The sequence below is a fragment of the Perca fluviatilis genome, chromosome 5, assembly GCF_010015445.1.
Source record: "Perca fluviatilis chromosome 5, GENO_Pfluv_1.0, whole genome shotgun sequence".
Taxonomy (NCBI): domain Eukaryota; kingdom Metazoa; phylum Chordata; class Actinopteri; order Perciformes; family Percidae; genus Perca; species Perca fluviatilis.
Genome location: NC_053116.1, coordinates 42,093,595 through 42,121,555, shown reverse-complemented (window position 1 = coordinate 42,121,555; position 27,961 = coordinate 42,093,595). Strand labels below are relative to the sequence as shown.

The window sequence follows — 27,961 nt, the reverse complement described above, 5'->3', positions numbered from 1 at the left end:
CAAGAAACTAAAGGTTCCCATGCCTTCAAATGAAAACCTGAAGGCAAAGAAAAAACACTCAACATTTAAAATCTTACTCGAGGACTTGCAGATCTAATACCATGTAGCGGCTGTCTTGCATAAACAGGAAAAGCATGGTTTCATGTTAGTATATCTAGAGGTAGCAAGCAAACCCTGAGCAGATTCAGACTTTGCAGCAAAGATGAAGAACTTCCTGCCAAAGTTCGCTCTCAAAAAACTCAGCACCTACGTCGCAGTGATTGTGATTTTTGTTCACAATGTTGTGCTCGACAAGGATTTGGAGTGCTCGTGCAAAGGACGAGCTCTTGACTGCAATTTCTACATGATTATGCCGTTCTTTATTATATTTGTTTTACAACTCTGGACGGACAGAACATTTCTGAGAGCCTGGAAGTATACCTGTGCCTGTACCTGTATGTGTACAAATGAATGCAAGAAAGCCTTTAAAAAACGTTGCAAACTGTTCTGCATTTTAGTTTATCACATTGTCAAGGCTGTGTTTGTTGGTCTGCTGTGGGTTACCTCTGTGTACATCGATGGAGACTGGTATGTTTGCTGTTGGAATGATCATTCTGAACAACAGAAACAGTTAGCCTGCAAAGACAAAAAAACTCACAGCTGAGGAAAAGGCGATCATCGCTGAACTGAAAAACCATTCAATGGTGAGTTTGTTTTGTTTTCTACACATCATGTCAGTCTTTAATTGTACATTTATTTTATTCATGTTGAGATCCTGAGTTTATTATCTTGTGTTTGGATGATTCTTTTAAGATGATGTGATCATATCAGTTATATTGGGAAAAGGGGAATGGGGGTTAAAATTGTTCTAAAACCAGAACACAACAAATGTTGAGGATGACTCATTTTCACTGCTGCCGTCTAAAAGTGAGGCAGAAACTGTCCATTGTTTCTGTTTTTAAGTCCCATTATATGGTTGCTGCATTGATTTGCTGCTCCATTCAGAGTGACTGAGGGGAAATGACACAAATTTGAAGTTATTTTAAAACCCTCAAAGATTCAGGGCTTTAGAGGAAACATTAAGGGCTGGAGAACAACCCTGATCCAAGACCAGGGGCCTCATTTATAAAACTGTGTGGCAAATTTCTGTCAGTATTGGCGTATGGACGAAACATAGGAAGTGTGTACACACAGAAATATTCTGATTCATGCGCTTGCACGTCACGCTGGTTTCCCTATATAAATCACAATTAACTAAATGTGACGCAGCTTCAGCGGCTTCATGTCCCGCCCATAGTTGCCCTTAAATAGTCAGTGGAATGCCCCAAATTAATAGTCATCCATACCGACATCATGTGCAGAGAGGAAACAAAACAAAGGACTTTCACTCGATGTGAAGTTTTAGTTCTAAAACATGTTTGGAGGCCACAGTCTGGGCATTACCAAAAAAGCTGTAGAGTGACATGTTGCAGATGCAGTTAATGCAATAGACCCAGAAAATGAAAGAAAATTGTCCGATATTAAAGATGATGCAAAAAAAGGGGTCCAGCACTACATAAAGAAAGTGTTTTTGCCAAAGGATGCCAGAGCTGACCCTCCTTGAAGTGGGACCAGCACAGCGTGGTTTCTCTGGGTGGTCCTCTCTGTAATGCCCAAAACAGCACAGAGATCAAATAGGACAGCTCAAGGCAGTCGGAACTGGCTCTGAGCCCACTCATCCTCGTTTGCCAACAAGTCTTCTTGCTGTCTGTCTCCATTTGCCACATCTCCCAACAGTGCAAAACCAGCCATTGTGTGTCAATAAGCTTGGCATGCCTTTTTATACCCATCAATTTGATTTTATCTTAAAAGCTGACGGAATTATTAGGTGTCAGCAGTATAGTTCTGCGCAAGAGCATGTAATTAATTAAGCTTTATTTCTATTGCACCTGGTTAAAACATGCTTTAGACCTACAATAAAAACAAACAAAACAAAAATAAGTCAGTGTCTGTGGGGGAATGCACATTTTCCCATCAAGTTTGCTTTTTGGAAATCCCAATTCTTGTGTAGAGAGCAACGTATGCCTTCTTTTGAACGCCACGTTTAGAAATGAGGCCCCAAGACTAATCAAGATGGAGTCTATATGAGAGGCTCTTGTTATGAATCTGTTAAATAGTTTATAAAGGTCTTTCAGAGAAAACTCTTGATATTGAAGCTCCAGAATAGGGTTTTATTGCAACTACGGCTGTTTCCCAGCTTCCGTGCTGTATATATAACCATCTTTGTTACCTTTTTTTTCAGGTTATCGGCATGTCTCTGCTCTTTTGTATCCTGTCCCTGGCTGCCTTGATATCATTATTTGGACGGATGACATGCTGTAAGGATTCAAGTTGTTGCAACAGAAATATTTTGTACTACGAAGTGATTTTGGATGAGGAGGAAAATGTGCTGAAAGAGATTTTGACAAAAGCAGCAAAAGAACAGTTGACTGACGCAGTCAAGTTGAAAATGGGTAAACCCGAGTGGCAGAAATGTTATGATGTTGCTATAGAACTGATTGAACAACCCACTGCAGCCGAAAACCAGGTAAAGAACCAACATCTGTTAACTCTGTGTCTTTCTTGTCATTTTATTTTAATTATTAGCAGCTTTATGAGTCCAACACTTGTTTCCAGACTGAAATCTCTGTTGGATGGATTGTGACAAAATGTGGTTCATCATTTATGTTCCCCTCAGGATGAACATTGATGAACGGGCATATTTTGAAAAGAACAGAGAAAGGATTATGGGAAAATAACTTCATGTCTTCCAAACTCACTGTATGGAACTTTTTACAGGAGCACATTCCTCTTGAACAACGGAGGCCAGAGGATCCGAGGCCAGAGGATCCGATGCTAGAGGAACCAGAGGATCGGCAGCCAGAGGATCAGAGGCCAGAGGAACCAGAGGATCGTAGGCCAGAGGATCGTAGGCCAGAGGATCAGAGGCCAGAGGTAAATCCCTTTAACCATCACCAAACTGTGATCTGTGTAACCCTTATTAGATCAGTTTTCCACATTGACTGTCCAGATGTATACATCTTATTGTATAAATCCCTATTTTTTCCAAATTAAAGTAAAACCAATTTCCACTACTTCAACTACCACCAAACAAATGGTCTTTTCTTCAAACAGGCGGCTCGTCTTTTGGCGGAGGAGCAGGAGAGAAGGGAGGAGAATCCAGATTCATCCGACGCTCGCCTATAAAGATGGATCTTTTATGATCTTTTTTTTTTATGCAACACAACATACTGGAAAGAAATGTTGTATTGACCTTAAACACTGGATGGTTCAGATCTTCCTGCAGCTAAATGTAGATAAGGAGAGAGGGAGAGAGGGAGAGGAAGAAAGAGAGGCCGTGGGCCGTTAAAGTCTGTCCATTTTTTGGCAGCTGTAAAATTCCAGCAACATCAGCAAACGTCTTCCCCTGCTGTTGCTTTTTGGTTTTCTTTTCTTTTACAATTTGTGTACAGGGATTTCTCTGAACCAAGTCATAATACATTACATAGATGAGACGTAAATCAGATGTTTGATCTGATTAAACCAACAGGCCGGTACCTGTGCACACAGTGTGTACTGCAGAGCTGGAGGAGCTGGCACCTGCAAAATAGAAAGTATTCACCACACAATGTTGGCATTAAACGACCACAAGCACGTGTGGTTTCTCTTTCTCAGGCCGACTCTTTCCTTCTTGTGCTGCGTGTCTGATCAGTAACCTGTTTGCATCCTGTCACTGCAGCGCTGCTCACCTTCATGTCTCTACCTTTTAAAATTCAATAAAACAAAACAGAACATTGAAACTGTTCTGAAATGATTTTTTGTGGGAATCATTTCTCGTGATGTGAAAAATGATCTGTGCATTCATTTTCACTATACAATGACAAATAGCCTATTTTGGCCAAAGTATCACCCTATTATTTAATACTGTTGAAAATTATAACTGGCTCATTTCAGACCATCGACTTTAGAGATTAGATGTCTATAGTAGAAAATGGGGACAGTAGCTGAGCTTTCTGGCTCCTAAGAAGCTTTGTGCTGTGGAGAGACATGTGTGATGGGCTTATGGTGTTCTCATTTATACATACTGTATGTTTATTTGGTTTATTTACTTTACTTACTTACTGTGTTGTGTTTGCTTGAATGTTGTAGTTACTTCATCATCTTATCTAGGTTTTTTGTCTGGGTAGGTGGTAAAGACAAAAGGGGGCGGGGGTGGGGGTGTTCATGTTGTAAATTGTGAGTTTTGTATACTGTTTAAAAACTTTATGAAAATGGTTAATCTTTTTAGCAGCACTTTTTGCTGGCATCCAGTCACATGGTTTAATTTTTTCCAACTAACATTTATTTGGTTGTTTAATTGGTTGTTTCCTGTAACTGTTGTGAAACATCCCACAAACTCTCGTATGTTGTTTGCGGTTTTGCCCACTAACGCAAATCAAACTTCCCCTGGAGAGACAACACAGTCTTTAATTCACAATGTTGTTGGAATGTTGTGGCGTTACGAGTGCTGTTGCGCAACAAGTGGTTGTGACTGCAGTGTGCACATGGCTATTCCATTTCTTATTATCTTCTCTGGACGGACAAGATTTTGAGATATATATTTGCTGGGATAGAAAGTTGTCATGTTGTGTATCACATGATCAACAGAGCTTTAGTTGTTCTGCTGTGAGTTACCTGTGTGTTAATCGAAGGACAATGGTACGCTTGCTGTGTGGATAATACACTCCTCAATTCCTACTCTACAGACGAACGGGAATATTCAGGTGAGTCTTTCTTGTTTTCTTTACGTCAGTCTGTGTTTTTCTGTATTTTACTGTGGTCTTCTTCTATCAGTGTATTTTCTGCACACAGTATCTGAACGGAGGCTGAGAACAGCTGTGGTTGTAATGATGTACGCAGGGTTCAACTATAAGGGTTGCCTGATGGATGGGGCCAGGGTCAAGTAAAACGCCACATTGGGAAAGTAAATATTACATACCACTTGCCTGTTTGGGAAAGTACTTTTACCCTCATGTTGTCCTCTAAAAATGGAAAATGTACCCTTTTTTATGTATCCACCCAGTGCTAATAATAATAATAATAATAATAATAATAATAATTAAAGCTGCGAGCAGCATTGGACGGGCCTTCTCCCTCACATAAGACTCTACCTTAAACGGGTCCCCATTTATGAAAGGGGGCGTGGCTTAAGCATAGGGGGCGGGCCAAACCATCAGCAATGAATAAGGAAGTCTCTGCTGAGTTCAATGATACCTCACACAAGACTCTATGTCATACGGTTCATTAGCTGTGAAAGGGGGCGTGGCCAAAGTATAGGGGGTGGGTCAAACCTTTACCAATAAAAAGGAAGTCTCTGCCGAGTTCATTGATACCTCACACAATGAGTTTCATGTAAATCAGATGATGTTTGTCATATAAGGCGCATTTCCTGTTGCCTGCGGTGGGCGCTATGACCAAAAGTCAATTTTGGCCTGTAGGTTTCTTCAGGTCTGGACCCTTGTCAATCGTGAGAAATTTCGGTCAGATACCAACAACTTCTTTGTTCATCACTAAACACTCAAAATGGCCGCCATCCTATGCCGATGAAAAGTTATTAAAAGAAAAACTTCTGACGAAAAGTTTTTCTTTTAATAACTTTTCATCGTTAAGGTGTTGGGATGGTACAGACCACGTTTGAAGTCCATCGGATGAAATCTCTAGGAGGAGTTCGTTAAAGTATAGCACCTTGACTTTTAGGCCTACTTCCTGTTACCACTAGGGGGCGCTATGACTTTAAGTAAATATCGGCCTTTATTTGTCCTCAGGGTTGGACTCTTAGGAATCCTGAAAAGTTTCGAGCCAGTTGGACAACGTACACTCGAGTTACACCCACTTCCTGTTTCAGTAGCGAAACGCACAAAATGGCCGCCCCGCCACGGCCACGCCCTATGACGAAAAGTTTTTCTTTTAACAACTTTTCATCTTTAACATCTTAAGATGGCACAGACCGAGTTTGAAGTTGATCGGATGAAATCTCTAGGAAGAGTTCGTTAAAGTACGACATGTGGAAATGGCCAAAATCGCACTAATTTCGAATTTTGAAATCAAAATGGCGGACTTCCTGTTGGGTTTAGGGTATGGCTCTAATGAAGTTTGTTGTACATCTTGACATGTTACATATGTGTACCAAGTTTCGTGAGTCTACGTTAAACACACTGCAGGGGCTAAATTTTTTTTTAACTTTCTAGGGGGCGCTAGCGAGCCATTTTTGTGCGCCCATTCCCGAAACCCTTAAAATACGTAAATTTTCACCAGACTTGATGCGACCGCCAAATTTGGTGAGTTCTTGAATATGATAAGCCCCTCAAACAGGCAATTCATTTGACGGGAAAATAATAATTCCTTCAGTTTCAATCAGGCCTTCGCTGCTGTCGGTGCTCAGGCCCTAATAATAAAATAACAAAAGCAACCATCATGGCAAGAAAGTAAGGAAATACAGTATATCTATGTATAAGCATATACACATACATCTGCACCCCTATACTTCTAATCATACATCTATACATATATACATTGCATATACAATATATGCATACACTCCCAAACTTTTACCTAAGAAACATAGGAGTTGATTTGTGTATAAAAAAGTTAACATACACTAAATACTTAATAACTTAAAACTAACTTAAAAAGTTACTGTAGTTCATTCAATCATATATCAGTTATTCTACCAAAAACACTAAGAAAAAGCAAGGACGTGCATGAATGAATAACTAAATCTTTTTGTATAACAATAATTGGTATACATCTACAATTTAAATCCATTGTTATTCATAATTTGTACGTGTGTATGTTTGTGCGCATATTTACTCCTCTTAGGTGTGTTTAACTATGTATGTCGAGTTATGTTTTTCTTACCCAACCAGGCCCTGCTTCTGTTCTCCTTTACATTATGTTATTGATCTAAATTCCTTGTACTCTCCTGTTTTAGTTGTTGGCTTTATATTGCATCCATTAGCCCAGCGTCTTCCATACTCAAATTCTTCATTTCTGATTCTGTATGTTATTCTCTCCATTTCTGAAATTTCATGCATTGTTTCTTTCCATCTCTGGACTGTTGCTATTAATGGATTCAGCCAGTTTGTTATCTGCTTCATGACTGCAATTCTGAAAATTCTATATAAATACTGGTCCGTCTCTTGTTTAGCTCAGGTGATGATTTTCCTAGGATTATGTGTGTTGGATTAATAGTTTCTTTCAGATTTCAGTTCTTTTTATTGCCATTATAACCAGTCAACATTCTTGGCTCTTTTTTTTAAAGTTTGCCACTTTTTTTCAACACTGTAAAATGTAATTAGTTAACCTTACTTAAAGAAAGTATGCAAACTCATTGCCTCAAAAAAATTAAGCAAATAATCTTAAGATTAGTGAGTTAGAAAAGCTTGTTTATTTTACTAAATCAAGTAGTACCACTAACACATTTCTTTTATGTTCATGTAACTCAATAGCCATGCTTAGTGTTAACTTAATTTTTTTCATTTTGTGTGGATTGCTTGATATAAATTTAACCCCACTTAGAATTACAATTTAACACTTTTAGTTATGCTCACTAATTTTTCAAGTTCACTTAAATTAAAGAAACCAATTTCCTTGAATGGGACCTTGTTGCTGCTGCCCAGGTTTGGGTCCAACCTGTGGCCTTTTCTCTCCCCCATTTCTTATCTATTGCTATTGCTGTAACTATCTAATAAAGGCAAACACACCACAAACATTTACTTTAAAAGAACACTCACAAGTTTTTGATTCAGCTGCATTACAACATGTATTCAATGCACATCCAAGTACAAAACAGCGGCTAAACAACAAAGTTGTGGTTTGATGAACTGTAGAAAATGACATGGAAAAATATAAAAAATAAATAAAAAGTAAAACCACATTTCTGTGAGCTAATTCTGGGCATGTAACAGTCTCCCAATATTAAACAGGTAAACACCTGATAACTACAGCACTTCAGTGCATGCAAAATCAGTGCATTTATGATCTGAAAGTAGAACAAATGCTTTTGTGTCCCAAAGTGAGCAATCCAAGGATTAAACCAACACAAAGAAAAACATCACTCCTTGGGGTTTGTATTTGTACTAAATTACAACTATTAAAGTTTTCCCAAAACACAAATGTAAACAGGACAACCTTGCTAGGTTCTTTTCTGACATTATCATCTAATAACAACTAACAACTCTTTGCAACATAAAGAGATCGTAAATAAGTGAGAACAGTTTCAAGAAAGCATCAAACGTTCTCTGATAACAGGAGAACATTAATGGCTGCAAAGTTTACAAAGTGCTATCTGACAGCTGATGACTCTTTACTGTTCTAAACCAGAAAACTGTTCTTCAGAGTTAACAGTTTTGGTGGGAGGTTTTTCTTTCCCAGTCCAAACATCACAGTCTGAATGAAGTTAAGTGTATTTGCCATGTATTTTTGGTAATCCAAATGCAATGCATATGTAAGCCCAAACAACAGACAAACTGCCTGAGGCAAGTTTTTAATATGATCTATGACAATACCTCCCTCCAGAATGATGGCAGTGGAGATGGGCTGGAGGTCCACTGAGTTTTGACCTTCGTGAGGACTATCTTCACTGACAACTGTCAGCACACCAACAGTGATGCATTCTAGGGCCTTGTCTCTCGCTGTATCGTACAAAGACACACACATTCTTCAGCATTGCAATTTATGCTATTCTAAAACATAAATCTTTTTGTGTTGTGATGTTATTAGAGAATATGGCTTTAAATATGTGTTCACACTTAGATTGTCACAATAAAGCAAACAAAATATATTTGGTATGGTTAAACTAAAGCTATGGAGATACAACAAGGTCTATACATTCACTCTATACCAACTTTTCAACCTAGACTCCTACTCCTTCGATTTGAAATTAATGAATGTGTATAAAGTTTATGTGGCAAATTTTATTTTTATTTACTGGCTGTTTACATATCTCTCAGATTAGTTGTGTAGGTATTGCTATACAAAATACATCAATAACTGTCTAACATGTATATTGAGCAGATAGAATTATATCTTCTATGTCTACACATATATAGTTTAATATGAATGCAGACCAAACTTTTCTTATGTGCAAGTACTTACAGAGCAGGTCTTGTAGAATTCACTGGAGTCATCACAGAGTAAAATGGGAATGCCTTTGAGGACAACAGTACACAGCAAAATATCCAGTGTAGTTTAGAGTTGTTTTTATGGTGTTAATTTTTCAGAGTTAAAAAGTGTTGATTCTGGTGTTGATTTGAATGGCATCAACACTTGCAGAGTGAATCAGTGGTCGGAGTCAGCGTAATTACAGCGAGTTGACATAACTGACACTGGTGACGAGTTGATCTGATTTCCGGTTCTTGCACATCGTTTCCTTTTTGATTAATGGCGGACGACCACGAGGAGAGGAGAGTTCAAACAGGTATAATATTTGATAACCACTTAAGTTTTTACCAATTTTCATGTTTCATTTACGTTTCTCACAATTCAAAATAATATTAGTAGTAGGCCTACGTTTCTCAACATTGTCCGAGTGCTAACTTTATTTCCTTTCATGTACGACGACAGACCATCGATAGGATCTGGGGGGCGCTTTTGCTAGTTCGCTGGCAAACTGAGGTAAGAGTTGCATAGTTTATTTTAGTTAGCAGTTTTGAACTTAAGTTTTCTTATATCTTAGAATATGTGATAGATAACAGGATAACGTCTGTGATTTAGCTTAACGTTAACTTGTTTAATGAGGCAAATAGCATCTACATCCCCTTCTGCTTCCTTGTGCTGCTAAAATAAGGCATATTCAATATTTTAGTATAACTAAACGTTATTTGTCTTCTTAAGGCGAGACACGGCAGGCAAAAACCATCGTTTTTTTTCCACTGGTCAATTTTGAGATTTTTGGCTATTTGTGTTCAATAACATGTCTTCTTTCAGACTTGTGGTGAAAAAAAGTCCGAAATACACATTTGGGTCTTTATTTTACTACACTTTGTCAGTTTGCGTCGGTATATTTCTCCTAAATTCAACAAAAGTTGGCGTTCTAAATCATCCCGCTGCTCCGCGATCGCTGTCTGCACCCTGTCATCTCATATACCGTTGGAAAGCTCTCTCTCTCCTCTACAATGCTGTCGGATCCAAATATGGTCATTTCCTTTTCATCAGCAACCAATCGTGAAAGTAAAAGGGGGGAAATTAACTCAAAATGCGCAATCTCATTGGCTGATGCCAATTTCTGACAACGTGATTCGTTCAGAATGGTCACGTGGCGCTCTCTGACAGTTCCGCGGTAGTTCAGAATGTCGAAAGAAGTGCGTCAAAACGGTCGAAAATCACCTCAGAGAAGACGAAAACATTTGCTATTAGTAAGAAGACCCAGCAGGGGATTACACACTGAGACAGCAGAGGATGAAATACCTTCATATGGACGTCGATGTTTAAGCGGTCGTTCATAAGACAGCGGAGGTAATCAGACAACAAGGGATTCATCACTGACTCTCTCTCTCAAAGCAGTTTACAGAAAGTCATATACATGTCATGTGTCACATATATACTACACTGTACTGATCGCGATACAACACTATATTACAAAACAATTACATTATACAACAGTTAAAATTGATTTTTTTATATAATAGGCTACTAAACAAATCTGTAATTTTGAAACGTCATAATCAGTTTTTTTTTTTCTTGACCAACAGCTTTCATCATGCTGGTTAAAGTTCAGTATCAAGGTGTAAAGAAATTTGTGAAATATCTCAGCGATTCTACGTTCCAAGATTTTCTCAATGAAGGTAAGAAGCTTAGAAATGTACTTAGTCATATAGAAATATGCTTGAAGTATAAGCCAACTCAAGTACACAGGGCTTGTGTATGTTAACACTTTACAATATGGTCTAATTTGTTGAAACATTAAGAATCACTGTACCGTGTACGGCACACTTTGTCCCCTGTAACGTTGATTTTACCTCCACTTTATAAACGTTTTTTCAACTTTAAAGCATTAAATCTTCTAAATATATGCTCATGTGACACATCAAATGAAAGCTCAGACACTCATGATTAAACTAAGCCCACTCACAAAGCATAATATGGTTTATAGCAGGCATACAACTGTTATAAAGTTAAAGAAATACAAACTTACACTGCGCAGCTGGTGTCTAAAGCCGTGCTGTTTCCTTGTATCCTGACCAACAGAGATGATATTTTTCCAAAAACTTTTTTTCAAACCTCGCCAACAATCCAAGGAAAATAGAATATCCAAGCCATTTTATCCAAAACGAGCTGGTCTCCTCACAATCTTGAGGTTTCTGGCCGAATCACACCGTAAAACCGCTAAACAGTTGTTTATCTCTGGACTTTGTATCGCCGCTCGCTTGTAATCCAAAGGCGCTACATGCAAAATGTTAGCATCATTGTCATGTGTAGGATCTGAGCTTTCCAATGACACAAAGTATGAGTCAATCAGTCAATGGGAACTTTTTCTAGCCGAGAGCTGAAAGCCTATCCGTCTCTGGCGGGCGTGGGACCATCTTGCGGAGATGATTGATATTTGCTCGGACCAGTTACATTTCCAGGTTCCGAGAACGTCATATCTTTATAACCAATGAGCAGACGAATTGATAGACACCAAATTTGCGATGAAATGTTAATTGTTAATGTTAATGATTCTTGTTTTAATGTACTTTTTGGGCTTTTTCTTTGCACTTTTAAACTTGAAATAAGAAAAACGACATATCTGTAGAAATAAAATCAATTTTTGGCTATGGCCTAGGGTTGTCTGCATCTCCATAGCTGTACGCCAGCAGTATATTTCAATCATTTGACAAATGTATGACTTGGACGGAAATAGAACACCTCCATTCTAGCCTCTGTTTCTCTGTCAGTAAGTCCTAGAGTCACCCTGACACTTGTAACAAAAATTGAGAATGTTACCTTTCCAATGATGTCAGGAACACCCCAGAGTGTCAAAGTATATGGGAGCTGTACCACTTTTAATGTGGGTATGTTGTTTTACGCCCAAAAGCATGGAATTTCATGTGTTTCTTTACCATTAACTAACTTTAATATTAGTTAATAAAAATATAACCTTTTTTTTTTTTAAGTTCATAGTGCATTTATGTTAACAGATAGGCCTACAACTTTTGATTTTTATAATGTATTAGAAATGTTTACTTTTTTATGAACATTAACAAGTGCCATTAACAAAAGTAGGCTATTGTTTATTCTTAGTGCATGGTGACTAACAAAACTTATTTATATTTTTTTTTATGCTGTAAAAATTACTTTTCAGTTAAGGGCAAATTTGGCTTAGCCAGAACTGCAGCTCTTCAAGTCTTTGATGACACCGACACCAATGTGGAAGAGGACATCTTCCATGAATTGATCGAAGGCAGTCCACATTTATGCCTAACTGTAAGATGTCTGGAAAATATTGCTGGTTCGTCTGAGGGTAAGTCTGTAATAACCCTTGAGACATACTTTCGAGGGACTCCAGTGTAATTATCCTGGGGTCAGAAATGCATTTACCTTTAGCAGACGCTAATACAACAAAGGGATTCATCACAAGTCTGCAGTAACATGAGAGGTGCTAATCATGCAAACATTGTCTAAAATAGTCCAGGATACAATTAAGTGCTCACTTATGAGTTTTTGCAGTTTATTAAATATTGTCACAGATTTGTTTGGTTTAATATGGGGCCGGGACTTTAACGCATTAATTAAGATTAATTAATTACAGACTTTAATGCGTTAATTAATTACACAAAAAATAATTTTTATGCATTTTAATCACACTTATTTTGCGCCGCGGGTTTCTCACTGGATGAGTTTGGTGGACCGATTATACTGGCGCGCAAATAGCGTTCATGACTTCCGCCAACAACAAACCACAGTGAACATGAATGAAGAAGCTGCGAGACCGTTTTGGTTGACCCTACCGGATGGGACGTTTTGTTATAAAAAACGAACGGATCGAAGCGTCGATAAGATAGCCTGGTTGTGTGCAAGCTATGCAACAAGGAATTCACATCTCACCGGAGCACATCGAGCCATTTAGCAGCTAGCGTGGACGTTAGCCTGACTCCGATCCACACCCAACCTACACTCCACCAGATGACTGGTTTAAGGACCAGGGTAACTAGTCTGAATGTACTTGAAAGTATTGTGTTTTACTAAAGAAGGTCTACCTACCTATAGGCTACCCAATTTTTGAAATGTACTATATTTCTAAATATGCTATTGCTACACTTAATGGCAAAAATTGCACTGGTCTGCTGGACTTGGTTGAACAAAAAACAATATTTTGTTGCTTATGTATTCAGTCATTCAATGGTATACTAAAAATCCATGTGAAAAAAATTACTTCTCACTGTTCTCAGGTCAAATATTTATGCAATTAAAATGCGATTAATTTCGATTAATTAATTACAAAGCCTGTAATTAATTAGATTAATTTTTTTAATCGAGTCCCGGCCCTTTTTAATATATAAAACGGGGAACTTGAGGTTGAGATCCAGTGATGAAAAAGTGGACAAAAGGATCTGGTATCACTGCAGCTAGATATAGCAGAATGAGAACTAACAAGGGTGTATCTTTATCTTTACAATTTTTATTTTTAAGGGTTAGTTCACCCAAAAATAAAAATGTCATTAATTACTCACCCTCATGTTGTTCCAAACCCGTAAGACCTTCGTTCATCTTCAGAACACAAATGAAGAGATTTTTGATGAAATCTGAGATCATGTGCAGCAACGTAATTACCCCTTTCAAGGCACAGAAAGGTAGTAAAGACATTAAAATAGTCTGTGTGACTCCAGTGGTTCAACTGTGACTAGAATACAAAGTGACTAGAATACTTTCAGTGGCACAGCACTGCCTTTAAAGTTGTAATGTTGTTGTTGTTGATGGATGTTGGTGGAAAAAGCTCTAAAAAAATTAAAAAAATCTTTTTCTAACCCGCCGCCAAATGAATGGAGGTGTTAAGTAAATGTGGTGTGAGTATTTAAACAAAAAAAAAAAAAAAAAAAAAACTATTTTTTTTAAAAATTTTTTACATGACCATGAAGAGACCCAGAACGCAGTGGAAAATCAAACTGCAATGTTCAGCAACAGTTTTAACATTGATGCTGAAAAGGCAAAACGGGTATGTATGCATGTTTTTCCTTATGGTTAACTTTCCCTATAATTTCACCATTTTATTAGTCTTCATGTGTTCACCTATATTGTGGTCAATGTTTAATCAGACTGTCCAAGATGCACTGGAAAAAAAATCTGGTGGTGAGGAAGTGCTTGAAGAATACCAGACAACAAAAACTTTAAAGCACAGCACCAGACGTCAGCTTGTTAATATTGTTGTCAGTCACATGACAGAAATTCATGGGTAAGACTTTAAAGCACAGATGCAATAAAAACACACAGCTGTCTATATATGTGTATGTATATATATGTCTGTGTGTGTGTGTGTGTGTGTGTGTGTGTATATATGTATGTGTTTGTGTGTATATATGTATAAATAAATAAAATATATATTTTTTTTTACATTGCAGGAGGATCCCACCACGCAAACAGCGGGAAACTTATGCTTTGGGCATTATTTCTCTCTTTCCTAGCCTGAAAGACCCATTTTCAGCAAAGGGCTATGTAAGAATCGTTGGTATTGATGTACTTGAAACACAGTCTAGTTTGACATGTTATATGCTCCTTTTTGTGGCATGTAATAGAAGTTTCTATTATAAATTTTATGTAACATAAGACATCATTTGTGTGTTCTCTTGTCTTTTTTGACAGGAGCATTTCTACGATCCGGAAAAGGGAACGGGGTTCATCTCCTGGCGCCTTAAAACTTTGTCGAGGAAAAACCCAAAACGTGTTCGCTTAGAGATGACTGAAAGTGGAGGACCAAGACGACGAAGGAGGATAGATGATGTGCAACAACTTGAAGGAGATGCATGCAGAGAGGCAATTTCTTTCCTTGTCCACACAGCTGATGAAACTGAAGTAATGCAGAAGATGAAGGAAACTTTTAAGCATAGACAAGAACTGGTCCATAATCCTGACCGATCAGCTGACGTCCTTGATGTCTTCCCAAGATATTTGGATGTAAAAGGATTGGTAAATAAAACTTTATTCCACTTTTCAAAGATTGTTTTTAAGTGTATTTTAGATATGCCTGCTTTTGGTTACTCTTTAACATAATTGCTACTTAGAGTCATTTGTTCATATATTTATCACTCTTGCTCATACATGCCTTTCAGACATAGTGATAGACTAAGAAATCATGAATGTGTATTTACTTGAATTCTTCTAAAGACTATCAAAACGTGCACACTATCCATTTTGGTGGTAAAGGATAAAAAAAGTCCCAAGTAACCTTAGAAATCTTGTTAATATGCTTTGTCATTAGATAAATCAGGACTTTGCTCTGCTGTTCAATGCTGAAACATCCAACAAGTTTCTTAAGAGGTGGGAGACTGCATTCAAGCAAAAGATCATCAATGAAGCCAAGTCTCTTACTTCAACAGCAGAAATTCGGTGTCTTCTCAATGCAGCTGGTCGACAAGGATCTGAAAATGGTTGGCATGATTTGTGAGGATGTTATAATTTAAAATTTGCTTTGGTTTCTTGCTATTGTCTAAGTTTTTTTTTTTTTTATCACCCCCATCTACTCATTCAGATTGGGACAGTGACATGTCATCTGTCCTGCTGCTGTTGCATCTCCTGCCTCCGACTCCAGGGAGGAAGAAGACTAAGATCAGTCCAACAGAGGCTGTTGACAGACTTGTGCATTTTCATAAGGTAAAACTCACAATGCTGTTGCAAAGATTTGGGTTAGAAAAACTAAAATGCAGTGGTTTTCATTAATTGTCCTTGGGACTGAAGCCTCTGCACATTTTGTCTCTCTGATCCAGGCATGAGATAGGAGACCCACTCACTCCAAAATGTCACCCTCAGGTTTATTTCCTGAACCTGTATTACATTTTCTACTGCTGAACACAGATATTTTGAAGAACGTTTATAAACTAGCGGCTTAGGCCGCCATGACTGTCATACTATTCTTACCTATTGTTGGAAGTCAATGGCTCTGGGCAAACTTTTTTTTTACAAATATATTTTTGGGACAAGTAGAACACAGGCATACATTTTGAGTGAAATAAATGACATTAAACAAACATGTAGCTCTTACCTAATGATTGGAAGATCTGAAACAGGTTAGTTGAAGAAGTGAGACATGTACACCCAGAGCCGTTGGTCACGGCCAGGATTGAAAATTGCTGGCATAATGTGACTGTTTAAATGTACCTTCTAGAATCTCTAATTGGTTGCTTGCATTATATTGACCTACAGCTCTTACCAGTACATTTCCTATGAGCAAGTCTTTATTCTCATAGACTTTGGTTTGGCTGATGGTGAATCAGCAAAAATGTGGGTGGGATGGGGGGGGGGTTGCCTGGTTACCCTTCATTGTGTAATACACAAATCCATCTTTAAAAACTGGAATTTTTTTTTAAAAATTTTGTCAGGCACATATTGGGTTAAGGTGTGTCATATATTTTATTTTATTGATTTTAATTCTATTTTAGTTCATGAGATGTGAGGAAGTTAACAGTAGCAGGTTTAATGCATTTATCATTTCACATTGTAATTAGTTTTTTCCTGTTTGTTTAATCTATTTTATTTTTTCAGTCCTGCAACAGTATTGAAGGCCATCTCAGTGGGAGGGAGGGCCACCAGCATTTCTACTGGGATCAGGAAGGATCAAGGGCAGGATCGACCACTTCTACGTTGTTGTGGACAAGGCCTTATCCCTTGCTCTGGAACCAGCTCCTTAAGTGCCTTTGATGAACTTTTCAAAGTTCACTATGTCTTCAACTTGCCTCCGAGGAAGCCCTGGTAAACTTCTTTACCTTCCTGCAGACCACAGTTTACAACATAGACGTTGGTCTTTCAAAGTGAGTCTCCCAGAGTAAAGGAACCCGTGCAAAGCTTTTAAATTAGTTTAAATGTTAAAGTGTTTCCTCTGTAAATGCGTTTGCATGCAAACAGCCACTCTTTGATAGCTCATTTAAAAGTCACACACAGTTTCTATCCTTCGCTTAAGTTTAAGTTGTTGTGTGCGCAGAGTGGCTGTAATTCGGCAGTTTTGCTCATATTCTGGGTTTCGAAGCATTTGAACAGTTTTCATGCTATTGATGGCAGTCCCGCGTTTTGATTTGGCATCAGGTGAACAGTCATCTCAAAATGTTTATAATAATCAGCCAGGTTCTTTGTTTGTTGGAGAAAGTGATCCCCAAGTTGCTCTCACTGAGAATGTTACCTTTTTCCAGGAGAGAGACTGCAGATATATGTGCCTCAATTGTAGCCAAATTACAGTGCAGTGGAGTAGCCAATAGCTTGGTATCATCAGTTGTTTCAGACCTTGAGGACCTCACTACAGAAATGCATACCCAAACTTCGTCAAGATGTGATTTCTGTCATTCCTCCTAATAACCCTGTCAGATCAGCTGTGGAAGAAAGTTTAGCTCATTTTGAGAGTCCCTTTTCCATGTTTAACACGAAACTAAAAGAACTAATTATTTCAATGACAAATGGGGTGTTGTGGAGCCAGTTGAAATTGTGCTTGGCATGAGATAACGACATGAGGAGAAACAAAAAACTGGATGTTATGATCAGGTCCCAGTAAAAGATACATATGTGTATGTCCCAATTTTGGAAACTTTAAAATTTGTTTGCGAAATGTAGATGTATGTACTCTGCTGACCGAATTTACAGGAAGGCAGAAATCACTATTTGAGGACTTTTGTGATGGAAGTTACTTCCAGAGTCATCCATTATTCTCAAAACATCCCAGTGCTTTACAAATTCAGGTGTACTACGATGAATTTGAAACCGCAAACCCTCTTGGTTCTAAACGTGGAGTACACAAGGTTGGTGCTCTTTATTTTGTGCTTCGAAATCTACCTCCCAAATTTAATTCAAGACTGATGAATATCCATTTGATTGCTCTATTTCATGCGCAAGATGTAAAAAAGTATGGATTTGACCCCATCCTGGAACCGTTGATTCGTGACATAAAGATTCTAGAGACAGATGGAATTGAACTACCCATATCAACGAGTAGAGTTTATGGCACAATATGTCAAGTAATTGGAGACAACTTGGGGATGCACTCAATACTTGGGTTCACAGAATCATTTAGTGGACATTACTCCTGTCGTCTATGTTTAACTGAAAAGGCTGATATCCAGTTAGTTTACAATGAGGATGATGTTAGAGTTATTTTGCGTGATCGTTCAATTTATGAACAGCACTGCAGTGAGTTAGAATCTGACCCTCAACTCAAGTCAACACATGGCCTCAAAAGAAACTCGACACTCAATAGTCTCCAGTATTTTCATGTGTGCCACAACTACTCTCTAGATGTGATGCATGATCTCCTAGAAGGAGTTGTGCAATTTGAAATGAAACTACTGTTTGAGTATCTTTCAGAAAATTTTGTTACACGCAGTGAATTGCTCTCCAGAATATATTCATATGATTATGGATATTTGGAGAGAAAAAATCGTCCCACAAAGGTTAATCTAGAGCACAATGGAAATAGCATAGGGCTCAATTCTATCCAGTCACTCTGTCTTGTCAGAAACATTCCGTTGCTGTTTGGTGATATCGTAGGGATAGGTGATAAAAATTGGCATTTGCTCCTGCTCTTACTTCAAATTCTAAATCTGGTGTTTTCCCCTTGTATTTCTAAAGGCATGACTGTCCTCCTGAAGCATTTAACAATTGAGCACCATGAGTTATTTAAAGAGTTGTATCCACAAAAAAACTTGCTGCCCAAACACCATTTTATGGTGCATTATCCAGCCTGTATTCGCAAAATTGGACCGTTAGTCCATATGTGGAGCATGAGGTTCGAGGCTAAGCATAAAGTTTTTAAGAATACACTAAAGAATTTCAAAAACATCACCAAATCTCTGGCAAAAAGTCATCAGATGTCAATAGGCTATCTTTGGGAAACAACACCATTCAGTCAAGTTGAGTGTGGACCAATGAAAACATTTTGTTGGAATGATGTTGAAAATGGTGGAAAGTTGGCAGGAATGCTACAGAATCCAATACAAACAAGCATGCTTTCCATGAACTGGGTTAAACTAGATGGGACAGAATATAGACCAGACCTCATTGTATGCAATGAAATTGAGAATGAAATTCCTGTTTTCAGTCAGATTCGAAAAATACTCTTCATTGACAGCACTGTGTATTTTATCGTCGACAAACTTTTCACAGAAAAATTTTCAGATCATCATCATGCATTTAAAGTAGAGAGATACTGTGAGTTGGGTGAACTTGTAAAAGCCAACAGCTTGAAGTTCTACAGGCCTTTTGATCTGCAGTGTACATATGGGTCAGATGATGGGGAGTATATTGTACCTTCCTTTGTGTTGGTGTAATTGTTTAGTCTGTGTTGTTGAAAATAAAATGTCAAACTGATACAGCGTTTTGACTTATTTAATTGAATGCACATTGCACACATGTATTTTTAGACAAAATACCAATTACACTTAATTACCTTAATCAGGGTTTGTATGAGCACTATAAGTGCGGAAGTAAATCTCTTGGTGTTGAGATATTGACACACACCTGGTGTAATTTCAACACTAACTTGGTTTAAATGAGGGGGGTGAAACACTAATGGTGTTAACGGTGAACACTTACAGCAGGGATTCCCAAAGTGTGGTACGTGCACCCCCAGGGGTACGCGAGCTGCCACCAGGGGGTGCGCGAGAGGAAAGATTTAATGGCGGTCTGTTTTTTAAATGGGATTTTTCCATACAAAAAAATTTAATAGGCCTTGCCTATTGCTACAATGTTTCTTTTACGTGGCTGAAAATAACCGTGCTTTCTGTTAATGAGCCTGTGTATGTCACTCGTCCTCTTAAAAGTGGAAGCTTGTGCGTAGCTTTGTTGCATTATCTTGAAACTTTGTTGATGTTGTTATTGTCATGTGTGTTCTGGTTATTTGCGCATGATTAAACATGAGTTTTTATATGCCGATAAAACAAAGCTTTGTTGCGGGGTTTTTTAAGTGGAGATTGGGGGTGCGCCAACCCGGTTGGGACATAGAAGGGGTCGCGGGGGAAAAAAGTTTGGGAACCGCTGACTTACAGTGTTGTTTTTACACTAAGCAAGTGTTAAAAAAGTAACACTATTTAAAGTGTTGGTTTAACTCTATTTAGTGTGGACCTATATAAACTCCCAAAAGTGTTAATTTTAACACTGTGAGTGTTGATTTAACACTTTCAAATTTGCTGTGCACTGCTATTGCTATTAATGTTAGCACTACTACTCATTCTGTGTAACCGTTGATACGTTCAAGCAGCACATCCTCTTCACCTGTCTGATATTCACCGAGAAGAAGTGTCTGTGTAGGGAGTTGGGCTGGGAATCGGAGGGTCGCTGGTTCAAGTCCCCATCGGACCAAAGTATGGTGGTGGACTGGTAGCTGGAGAGGTGCCAGTTTCACCTTCTGGGCACTGCCAAGGTGCCCTTGAGCAAGGCACCGAACCCCCAAATTGCTCTGAGCGCCTTTCCATGGACAGCTCCCTCACTCTGACATCTCTCCATTTAGTGCACGTAGAGGTTCTGAGCATGTGTGTGTAAAAACAACAGAGTGAAAACATTGGAATTTCCCCTTGCGCGATTAATAAAATATAAATTAAATACAAATTTTTCCCTCGTGGATCATGGGAGTAGCTGCTCTACAGCTGCCTCCATCGCTTAGTTAATCTATTAGATTTGTTAGTTCTTAACCTTTTAAAACACCAAAAGTCACGCAAAAAACGCAAACACCGGCTGCGTGGCGTGTCCGTTTTTATTTCGGTTCCCATGGTAACAGGTTAGAGCGTGCACGCTAGAAATAGGACCGACGCCTATTTTTCACGCGACACGCGAGCGTGTTGGAAGCGTTTCCATTCAAAATATAACAGGAAAATTATATTTATATGTCGTTTAGACACAAATACATTTAATAAATGACATGTTGATGTTTGAAAGTCTCGAGGTTTTGACATAAATGCAGATAAATACAGTACAGGCCAAAAGTTTGGACACACCTTCTCATTCAATGTGTTTCCTTTTTATTTTCATGACTATTTACATTGTAGATTCTCACTGTAGGCATCAAAACTATGAATGAACACATATGGAATTATGTACTTAACAAAAAAGTGTGAAATAACTGAAAACATGTCTTATTATATATATATATTTTAGATTCTTCAAAGTAGCCACCCTTTGCTTTTTTTGATAACTCTGCAAACCCTTGGTGTTCTCTCAATGAGCTTCATGAGGTAGTCACCTGAAATGGTTTTACCTTCACAGGTGTGCTTTGTCAGGGTTAATTAGAGGAAGTTTTTCCCTTATTAATAAAAAAGCAAAGGGTGGCTACTTTGAAGAATCTAAAATATAAGACATGTTTTCAGTTATTTCACACTTTTTTGTTAAGTACATAATTCCATATGTGTTCATTCATAGTTTTGATGCCTTCAGTGAGAATCTACAATGTAAATAGTCATGAAAATAAAAAGGAAACGCATTGAATGAGAAGGTGTGTCCAAACTTTTGGCCTGTACTGTACATATAAATGTAATTTTAAAAACATTATTATAAATAATTATCGCTTTTCAAATATGTCACCTGTCAATACAGAAGGAAATATCCTGGAGCCTATTTTATTGCCGTCAATACTGCCGACGTTGTCTTTGCTGTATTCAAATGGTCGAATGTCAACGTTTCTGTGCGTTGGCGGGTGTTCAGCAGCCTGCCCGACCTCGGCCGGCGCCGCGGAGGATTTCTCGGCGTGCGCCGGCCGATGAAACCGCTCTTCCTCGTGTGTCTGCCTCTAAATCAGCGCCGAAGGTTTTAATACGAGCTCCGAGTCCACATTTAAAAGGAGACGAGTTGGACCCTGACGGCTTATAATTGATTAACATCCACCTCCTTCTCCTCCTGTGCCTTGGGTCTCTCCATTTCTCGTCTTGGGTTCTCGCTCCCTTCGCTCTTTCTTTCAATTGTTTCTTGATTCTCTTCCTTTTTTTTTCTCTCTCTCTCTTTCCATCCCTCTCTCCTCCCATCACCGGTGGCATTCAGCCGTTTCCCATCCGACACATAATGTTCATCTCGGCGACTTAATTACACTTACATAGGAATCGGCTGAGGACGGAGAGATGGAGGGAGGGATGGAGGGAGGGTAAGAAAGCTGAGGGATGGAGGGAGGGAGGGAGGGTAAGAAACCTGAGGGATGGAGGGAAGGGAAGAATGAAGGATGGAGGGAAGGTAAGAAACATGAAGGATGGAGGGAGGGTAAGAAAAACATGAAGGATGGAGGGAGGGGAAGGGAAACATGAAGGATGGAGGGAAGGGAAGAATGAAGGATGGAGGGAAGGTAAGAGACATGAAGGATGGAGGGAGGGTAAGAAACCTGAGGGATGGAGGGAAGGGAAGAATGAAGGATGGAGGGAAGGTAAGAAACATGAAGGATGGAGGGAGGGTAAGAAAAACATGAAGGATGGAGGGAAGGGAAGAATGAAGGATGGAGGGAAGGTAAGAGACATGAAGGATGGAGGGAGGGTAAGAAAAACATGAAGGATGGAGGGAGGGAAGGAAACATGAAGGATGGAGGGAAGGGAAGAATGAAGGATGGAGGGAAGGGAAGAATGAAGGATGGAGGGAAGGGAAGAATGAAGGATGGAGGGAAGGTAAGAGACATGAAGGATGGAGGGAGGGTAAAAAAGCTGAGGGATGGAGGGAGGGTAAGAAAAACATGAAGGATGGAGGGAGGGAAGGAAACATGAAGGATGGAGGGAGGGAAAGAAACATGAAGGATGGAGGGAGGGAAAGAAACATGAAGGATGGAGGGAGAGTAAGAATGAAGGATGGAGGGAGGGAAGGAAACATGAAGGATGGAGGGAGGGAAAGAAACATGAAGGATGGAGGGAGGGAAAGAAACATGAAGGATGGAGGGAGAGTAAGAATGAAGGATGGAGGGAGGGAAAGAAACATGAAGGATGGAGGGAGGGAAAGAAACATGATGGAGGGAGGGAAAGAAACATGAAGGATGGAGGGAAGGGAAGAATGAAGGATGGAGGGAGAGTAAGAATGAAGGATGGAGGGAGAGTAAGAATGAAGGATGGAGGGAGGGAAAGAAACATGAAGGATGGAGGGAAGGGAAGAATGAAGGATGGAGGGAAGGGAAGAATGAAGGATGGAGGGAGAGTAAGAATGAAGGATGGAGGGAGAGTAAGAATGAAGGATGGAGGGAGGGAAAGAAACATGAAGGATGGAGGGAGGGAAAGAAACATGAAGGATGGAGGGAGGGAAAGAAACATGAGGGATGGAGGGAGGGAAAGAAACATGAGGGATGGAGGGAGGGTAAGAAACATGAGGGATGGAGGGAGGGAAAGAAACATGAAGGATGGAGGGAGGGAAAGAAACATGAAGGATGGAGGGAGGGTAAGAAAGCTGAGGGATGGAGGGAGGTAAAGGAATGAAAGGGATGGAGGGAGGTAAGAATGAAGGATGGAGGGAAGGTAAGAAAAACATGAAGGATGGAGGGAAGGTAAGAATGAAGGATGGAGGGAGGGTAAGAAAGCTGAGGGATGGAGGGAGGGTAAGAAAGCTGAGGGATGGAGGGAGGGTAAGAAAGCTGAGGGATGGAGGGGAGGGAAAAAGAAGGATGGAGGGAGGGAGGAAACATGAAGGATGGAGGGAGGAAAGAAACATGGAAGGATGGAGGGAGGGTAAGAAGCTGGGGAGGGATGGGAGGGAGGGGAAAGAAACATGAGGGATGGAGGGAGGGAAAGAAACATGAAGGATGGAGGGAGGGAAGGAAACATGAAGGATGGAGGGAGGGAAAGAAACATGAAGGATGGAGGGAAGGTAAGAAAAACATGAAGGATGGAGGGAGGGAAAGAAACATGAAGGATGGAGGGAAGGTAAGAAAAACATGAAGGATGGAAGGTAGAATGAAGGATGGAGGGAGGGTAAGAAAGCTGAGGGATGGAGGGAGGGTAAGAAAGCTGAAGGATGGAGGGAGGGTAAGAAAGCTGAGGGATGGAGGGAGGGTAAGAAACATGAAGGATGGAGGGAAGGTAAGAATGAAGGATGGAGGGAAGGTAAGAAACATGAAGGATGGAGGGAAGGTAAGAAAGCTGAAGGATGGAGGGAAGGTAAGAATGAAGGATGGAGGGAAGGTAAGAATGAAGGATGGAGGGAAGGTAAGAATAAAGGATGGAGGGAAGGTAAGAAACATGAAGGATGGAGGGAGGGAAAGAAACATGAAGGATGGAGGGAGGGAAAGAAACATGAAGGATGGAGGGAAGGTAAGAATGAAGGATGGAGGGAAGGTAAGAATGAAGGATGGAGGGAAGGTAAGAATGAAGGATGGAGGGAAGGAAAGAAACATGAAGGATGGAGGGAAGGTAAGAATGAAGGATGGAGGGAAATAACAACCAGGATTTGATCCTTTTGAAGTAGTGCTGCTCGATTATGGAAAAAAAATAAAATCACGATAATTTAACACGATTACTCGTTGACTTCTGGAAAGATTTTGATTTATTGAATTCAACAAAAGTTCAATAAATAAATAAATCAACAGTAAAAAGAAGAAATAATAATACTTAAGTTTTTTCATTCAGAACACACGAGAGAAAATAAGAGTTTACTTTGCAAAACGTAATGAGCTAAATAATACTTTTTCTCGATTATTCAGTTTTTGTGATCACTGGGAGCAGAAATCATAATCACGATTAAATTTAGATTATTTGCGCAGCCCTACTTTGAGAATGAACATTTCTCAGTTCGTGGTTTGTGAAGATCTTAAAATCTGTAAAAAAAAAAAAAAGGTCTTAATTAATCTGTGATCTACAAAGTGCTCTTATAATCTACTGGCCTGAGATCGATTGCTTTTGTCTGGGAAATCGCGGCCTTTTCCTCATTATACCAAAGCTTACCGTGTCTCTCGCCTTTAATGGGTCATAACATTAAAATAAATGTTGGAAATACTCCAGAAAAACGTGATTATGTGATCGCTTAATTCAGCCAAAGTCTGCATATTTATGCGGGGGCATTTTTTCAAATTTTAAGGTTCATAATTGTATTTTAAGGTTGTACCAGAATAGGTTTACATGGTTTAATTTTACTGCACAGCTCTCTCTCACTGCTGCAGCTCCTCTTTTCACCCTGTGTTCAGGTCTCTGTTTTAGCTACAGAGTGAGACCTCTTTTCTTCTTCTTCTTCTGTACTATCTTTGATTGCACTCGCACATGCTCAGTAGCTCAGATCGTAGCTCATGTCAGCTAGCTCCATAGACAGTAAAAGAAAGGCTGTTTCTCCGACTTCAGTCAGTAACAAGGCAGGATCAGCTGGGAGACTTCTTCTAAACCAGGGAGCACATGGAAGTAGTTCTTTTGGTAGATTATGGTGAACTAGTGTGTGTTGTAGAAGTGCTTTGCCATTGGGAACAAGGTAGCATGCTAGCATTAGCATTAGCGTTACCATGCTAACGGTTGCGGTTAGCCAGCTTGTTTCGGCTAGTGACGTAGAAAGCCGTGCAGATTCTGACCAGCTCACCAGGAGACTGAAGGCAGGACACATTCAGACACCAGATCTCACTCAGAACACCATGGATGGGTTATTTCAAAGTCTGTATGCGTGTGGAAGCACCAGAGACACAAAATAACTCCCCAAATCACCAGAAAAAGTGATTTCTTTTTCATAATATGGGCACTTTAAGAAAACGGGCCGCATAATCAAGGATTTTTGCCCCACAACAATCACAAAAAAACTCTGCATTTTTCTGGATGGACTGACTTTCTTCTCTTCTCTGTATTTGTCAATCCTTTTCCTTGAATCGCCAGTGTCTCTCTCTCTCTCTCTCTCTCTCTCTCTCTCTCTCTCGTCAGACAGTTGGTCAGAGATCATTAATTTCTTACTGCCGAGGTAGTTTCCAGATTGGGGGGATCAGTGTCTCCCGTTACCGGCCTGTAATCGGAGGTGAAACCAGGTGAAAAGATGACTGCAGCTCGCTCGCTAAGTGCTGCAATTTGAGCTGAATTACACACGCTCACATTTGCAATCAAATGTCGCATCAGGAGTCAGAGAGAGATCACTCTCTTAACGCCTCTGACTCATTCGGAAATTCGTGCTGATCTAGTCCAGAGGTTGTCAAACTTTTGTCAATAATGTACCCCCCCCATTTGAATTGTGTTGTTAAGCCAGGTACCCCCCTGACCAGCGATAGATTTATCAAACAATAATGAAAAAAAAACGTAAAAACCTGGGAAAAGTCGGTAAAAAGAAGGAAGAATAGGTGGAAAATAGTGTCAAAAACTTTGAAAACAGCGACAATAACTTTGCAAAAAGCGACAGACACAGTAGAAAGAAGGAAGACAAACTTAAAAAAAAAAGTGACAAAAACCTGGAAAAAGGCGGAATTGTTTTTTATAAAAAGCGACAAAAACTTCGACAAACTTGGAGAAGAAGACAGAAGAAAGAAGGAAGGAAGGAAGGGAAGGGAAGGAAGGGAAGAACAAGTTAAAAAAAGTGACAAAAACCTGGAAAAGGTGGAATTGTTTTTTCTTTTAAAGCGACAAAAACTCCGAAAAACTGAAGAAGACAGTAGAAAGAAGGAAGGAAGGAAAGGAAGGAAGGGAAGGAAGGAAGGAAGGAAGGGAAGAACAAGTTAAAAAAAAGTGACAAACAGTGGCAAAAAAGCACTCACGTTCCCCCAGTCCTCCAAAGTACCCCTAGGGGGACACAAAGCAATATATAAATTCAATTTTTTATTATTATTATTAAAACTTGAGTTGCGGGTTGCATTGAACGCACCATTACTCTTGGCTTTGTCCCCTTATGTTTTAGGGTAAGTAAACAGGATGTCTATTGTTGCAATGGATTCAGTGAGCTGTGGGCTACAACTTGATCCCCATTCATTTTATTTCATTTTTTTTAATATTTTGGCAAATATAAAGACTTGTTATTTCTTGTATTATTTTAGTTAAAGTACAAAAGGAAAGTCAGTATTTTGCAGTTAGCAACACTAAGAAACACTAAAGGTCTCCTTGGTCCACTGGAGGTATAGAAGTAATTACATAGAAATATATTTCAGACACACACACACACACACACACACACACACACACACACACACACACACACACACACACGAGACTGAGCCCTGCAGTGCAGTTATTATGTGTGGTGACAGTGTGACAGAGAATAATGGAGACATGTGGCCTCGTTCACCTCTGTGTCTGTTAAATTAATGACTAACAGCTTCACACTAAACTCCTGCAGCTCACTCTGTCTCGTGCTACAGTCCCGACAAATTAACAGCAGATTAACACCGAGGAGAGCAGCAGTCGTCTGCTTCAGAGTCTCCAGATATACTGGGACGAGAAAGCTGAGAACTCTCTGTCATACAACATCCACATCGGTCCGTGCTTTTGACGCTGTTTTCTGCCCTCTTTGGTATTTTTTTGCCGCTTTTGATGCTTTTTTTCTGAGCTTTTGGCACTTAATTGCACTTTTGGACCCCTATCTTGCACCCGGCTCACCGCAAAGCCCGACCCAAGTGTCTCTGCTAGTTTAAGATCGACCCAGTTGTCAGTTTCCCGTCCAGCGCCCACGTAATTTAAATAGCAAATGCACCTGCGCCCATCTGTGGCCCCATGGTCTTACAGGGAGGTGTGTTCAGGTGCATTCTGGGCGTGCTGGTCTTACAGGGAGGTGTGTTCAGGTGCATTCTGGGCGTGCTGGTCTTACAGGGAGGTGTGTTCAGGTGCATTCTGGGCGTGCTGGTCTTACATGGAGGTGTGTTCAGGTGCATTCTGGGCGTGCTGGTCTTACATGGAGGTGTGTTCAGGTGCATTCTGGGCGT

At 39.6% G+C, this 27,961-nt stretch overlaps 1 protein-coding gene and 1 pseudogene across 1 annotated transcript; both read left to right on the top strand.

Moving 5' to 3' along the window:
• Positions 1-84: 84 nt before the first annotated feature.
• Positions 85-3,812, top strand: LOC120558562 (sodium/hydrogen exchanger 9B1-like). Its single transcript, XM_039799611.1, has 4 exons — positions 85-683; positions 2,261-2,545; positions 2,797-2,952; positions 3,133-3,812. The coding sequence occupies exons 1-4, from the start codon at positions 681-683 to the stop codon at positions 3,202-3,204; spliced, it is 516 nt and encodes a 171-aa protein (XP_039655545.1). The 5' UTR covers positions 85-680; the 3' UTR covers positions 3,205-3,812.
• A 5,818-nt stretch (positions 3,813-9,630) lies between these two features.
• LOC120558552 overlaps positions 9,631-27,961 on the top strand; it is a 62,829-nt pseudogene continuing 44,498 nt past the window's right edge.

Excerpts from the sequence above, each read along its gene's own strand:
- LOC120558562 (XM_039799611.1), top strand. Across the intron at positions 2,546-2,796 it reads CCACTGCAGCCGAAAACCAG|GAGCACATTCCTCTTGAACA; the intron begins GTAAAGAACCAA and ends AACTTTTTACAG. Across the intron at positions 2,953-3,132 it reads CAGAGGATCAGAGGCCAGAG|GCGGCTCGTCTTTTGGCGGA; the intron begins GTAAATCCCTTT and ends TTCTTCAAACAG.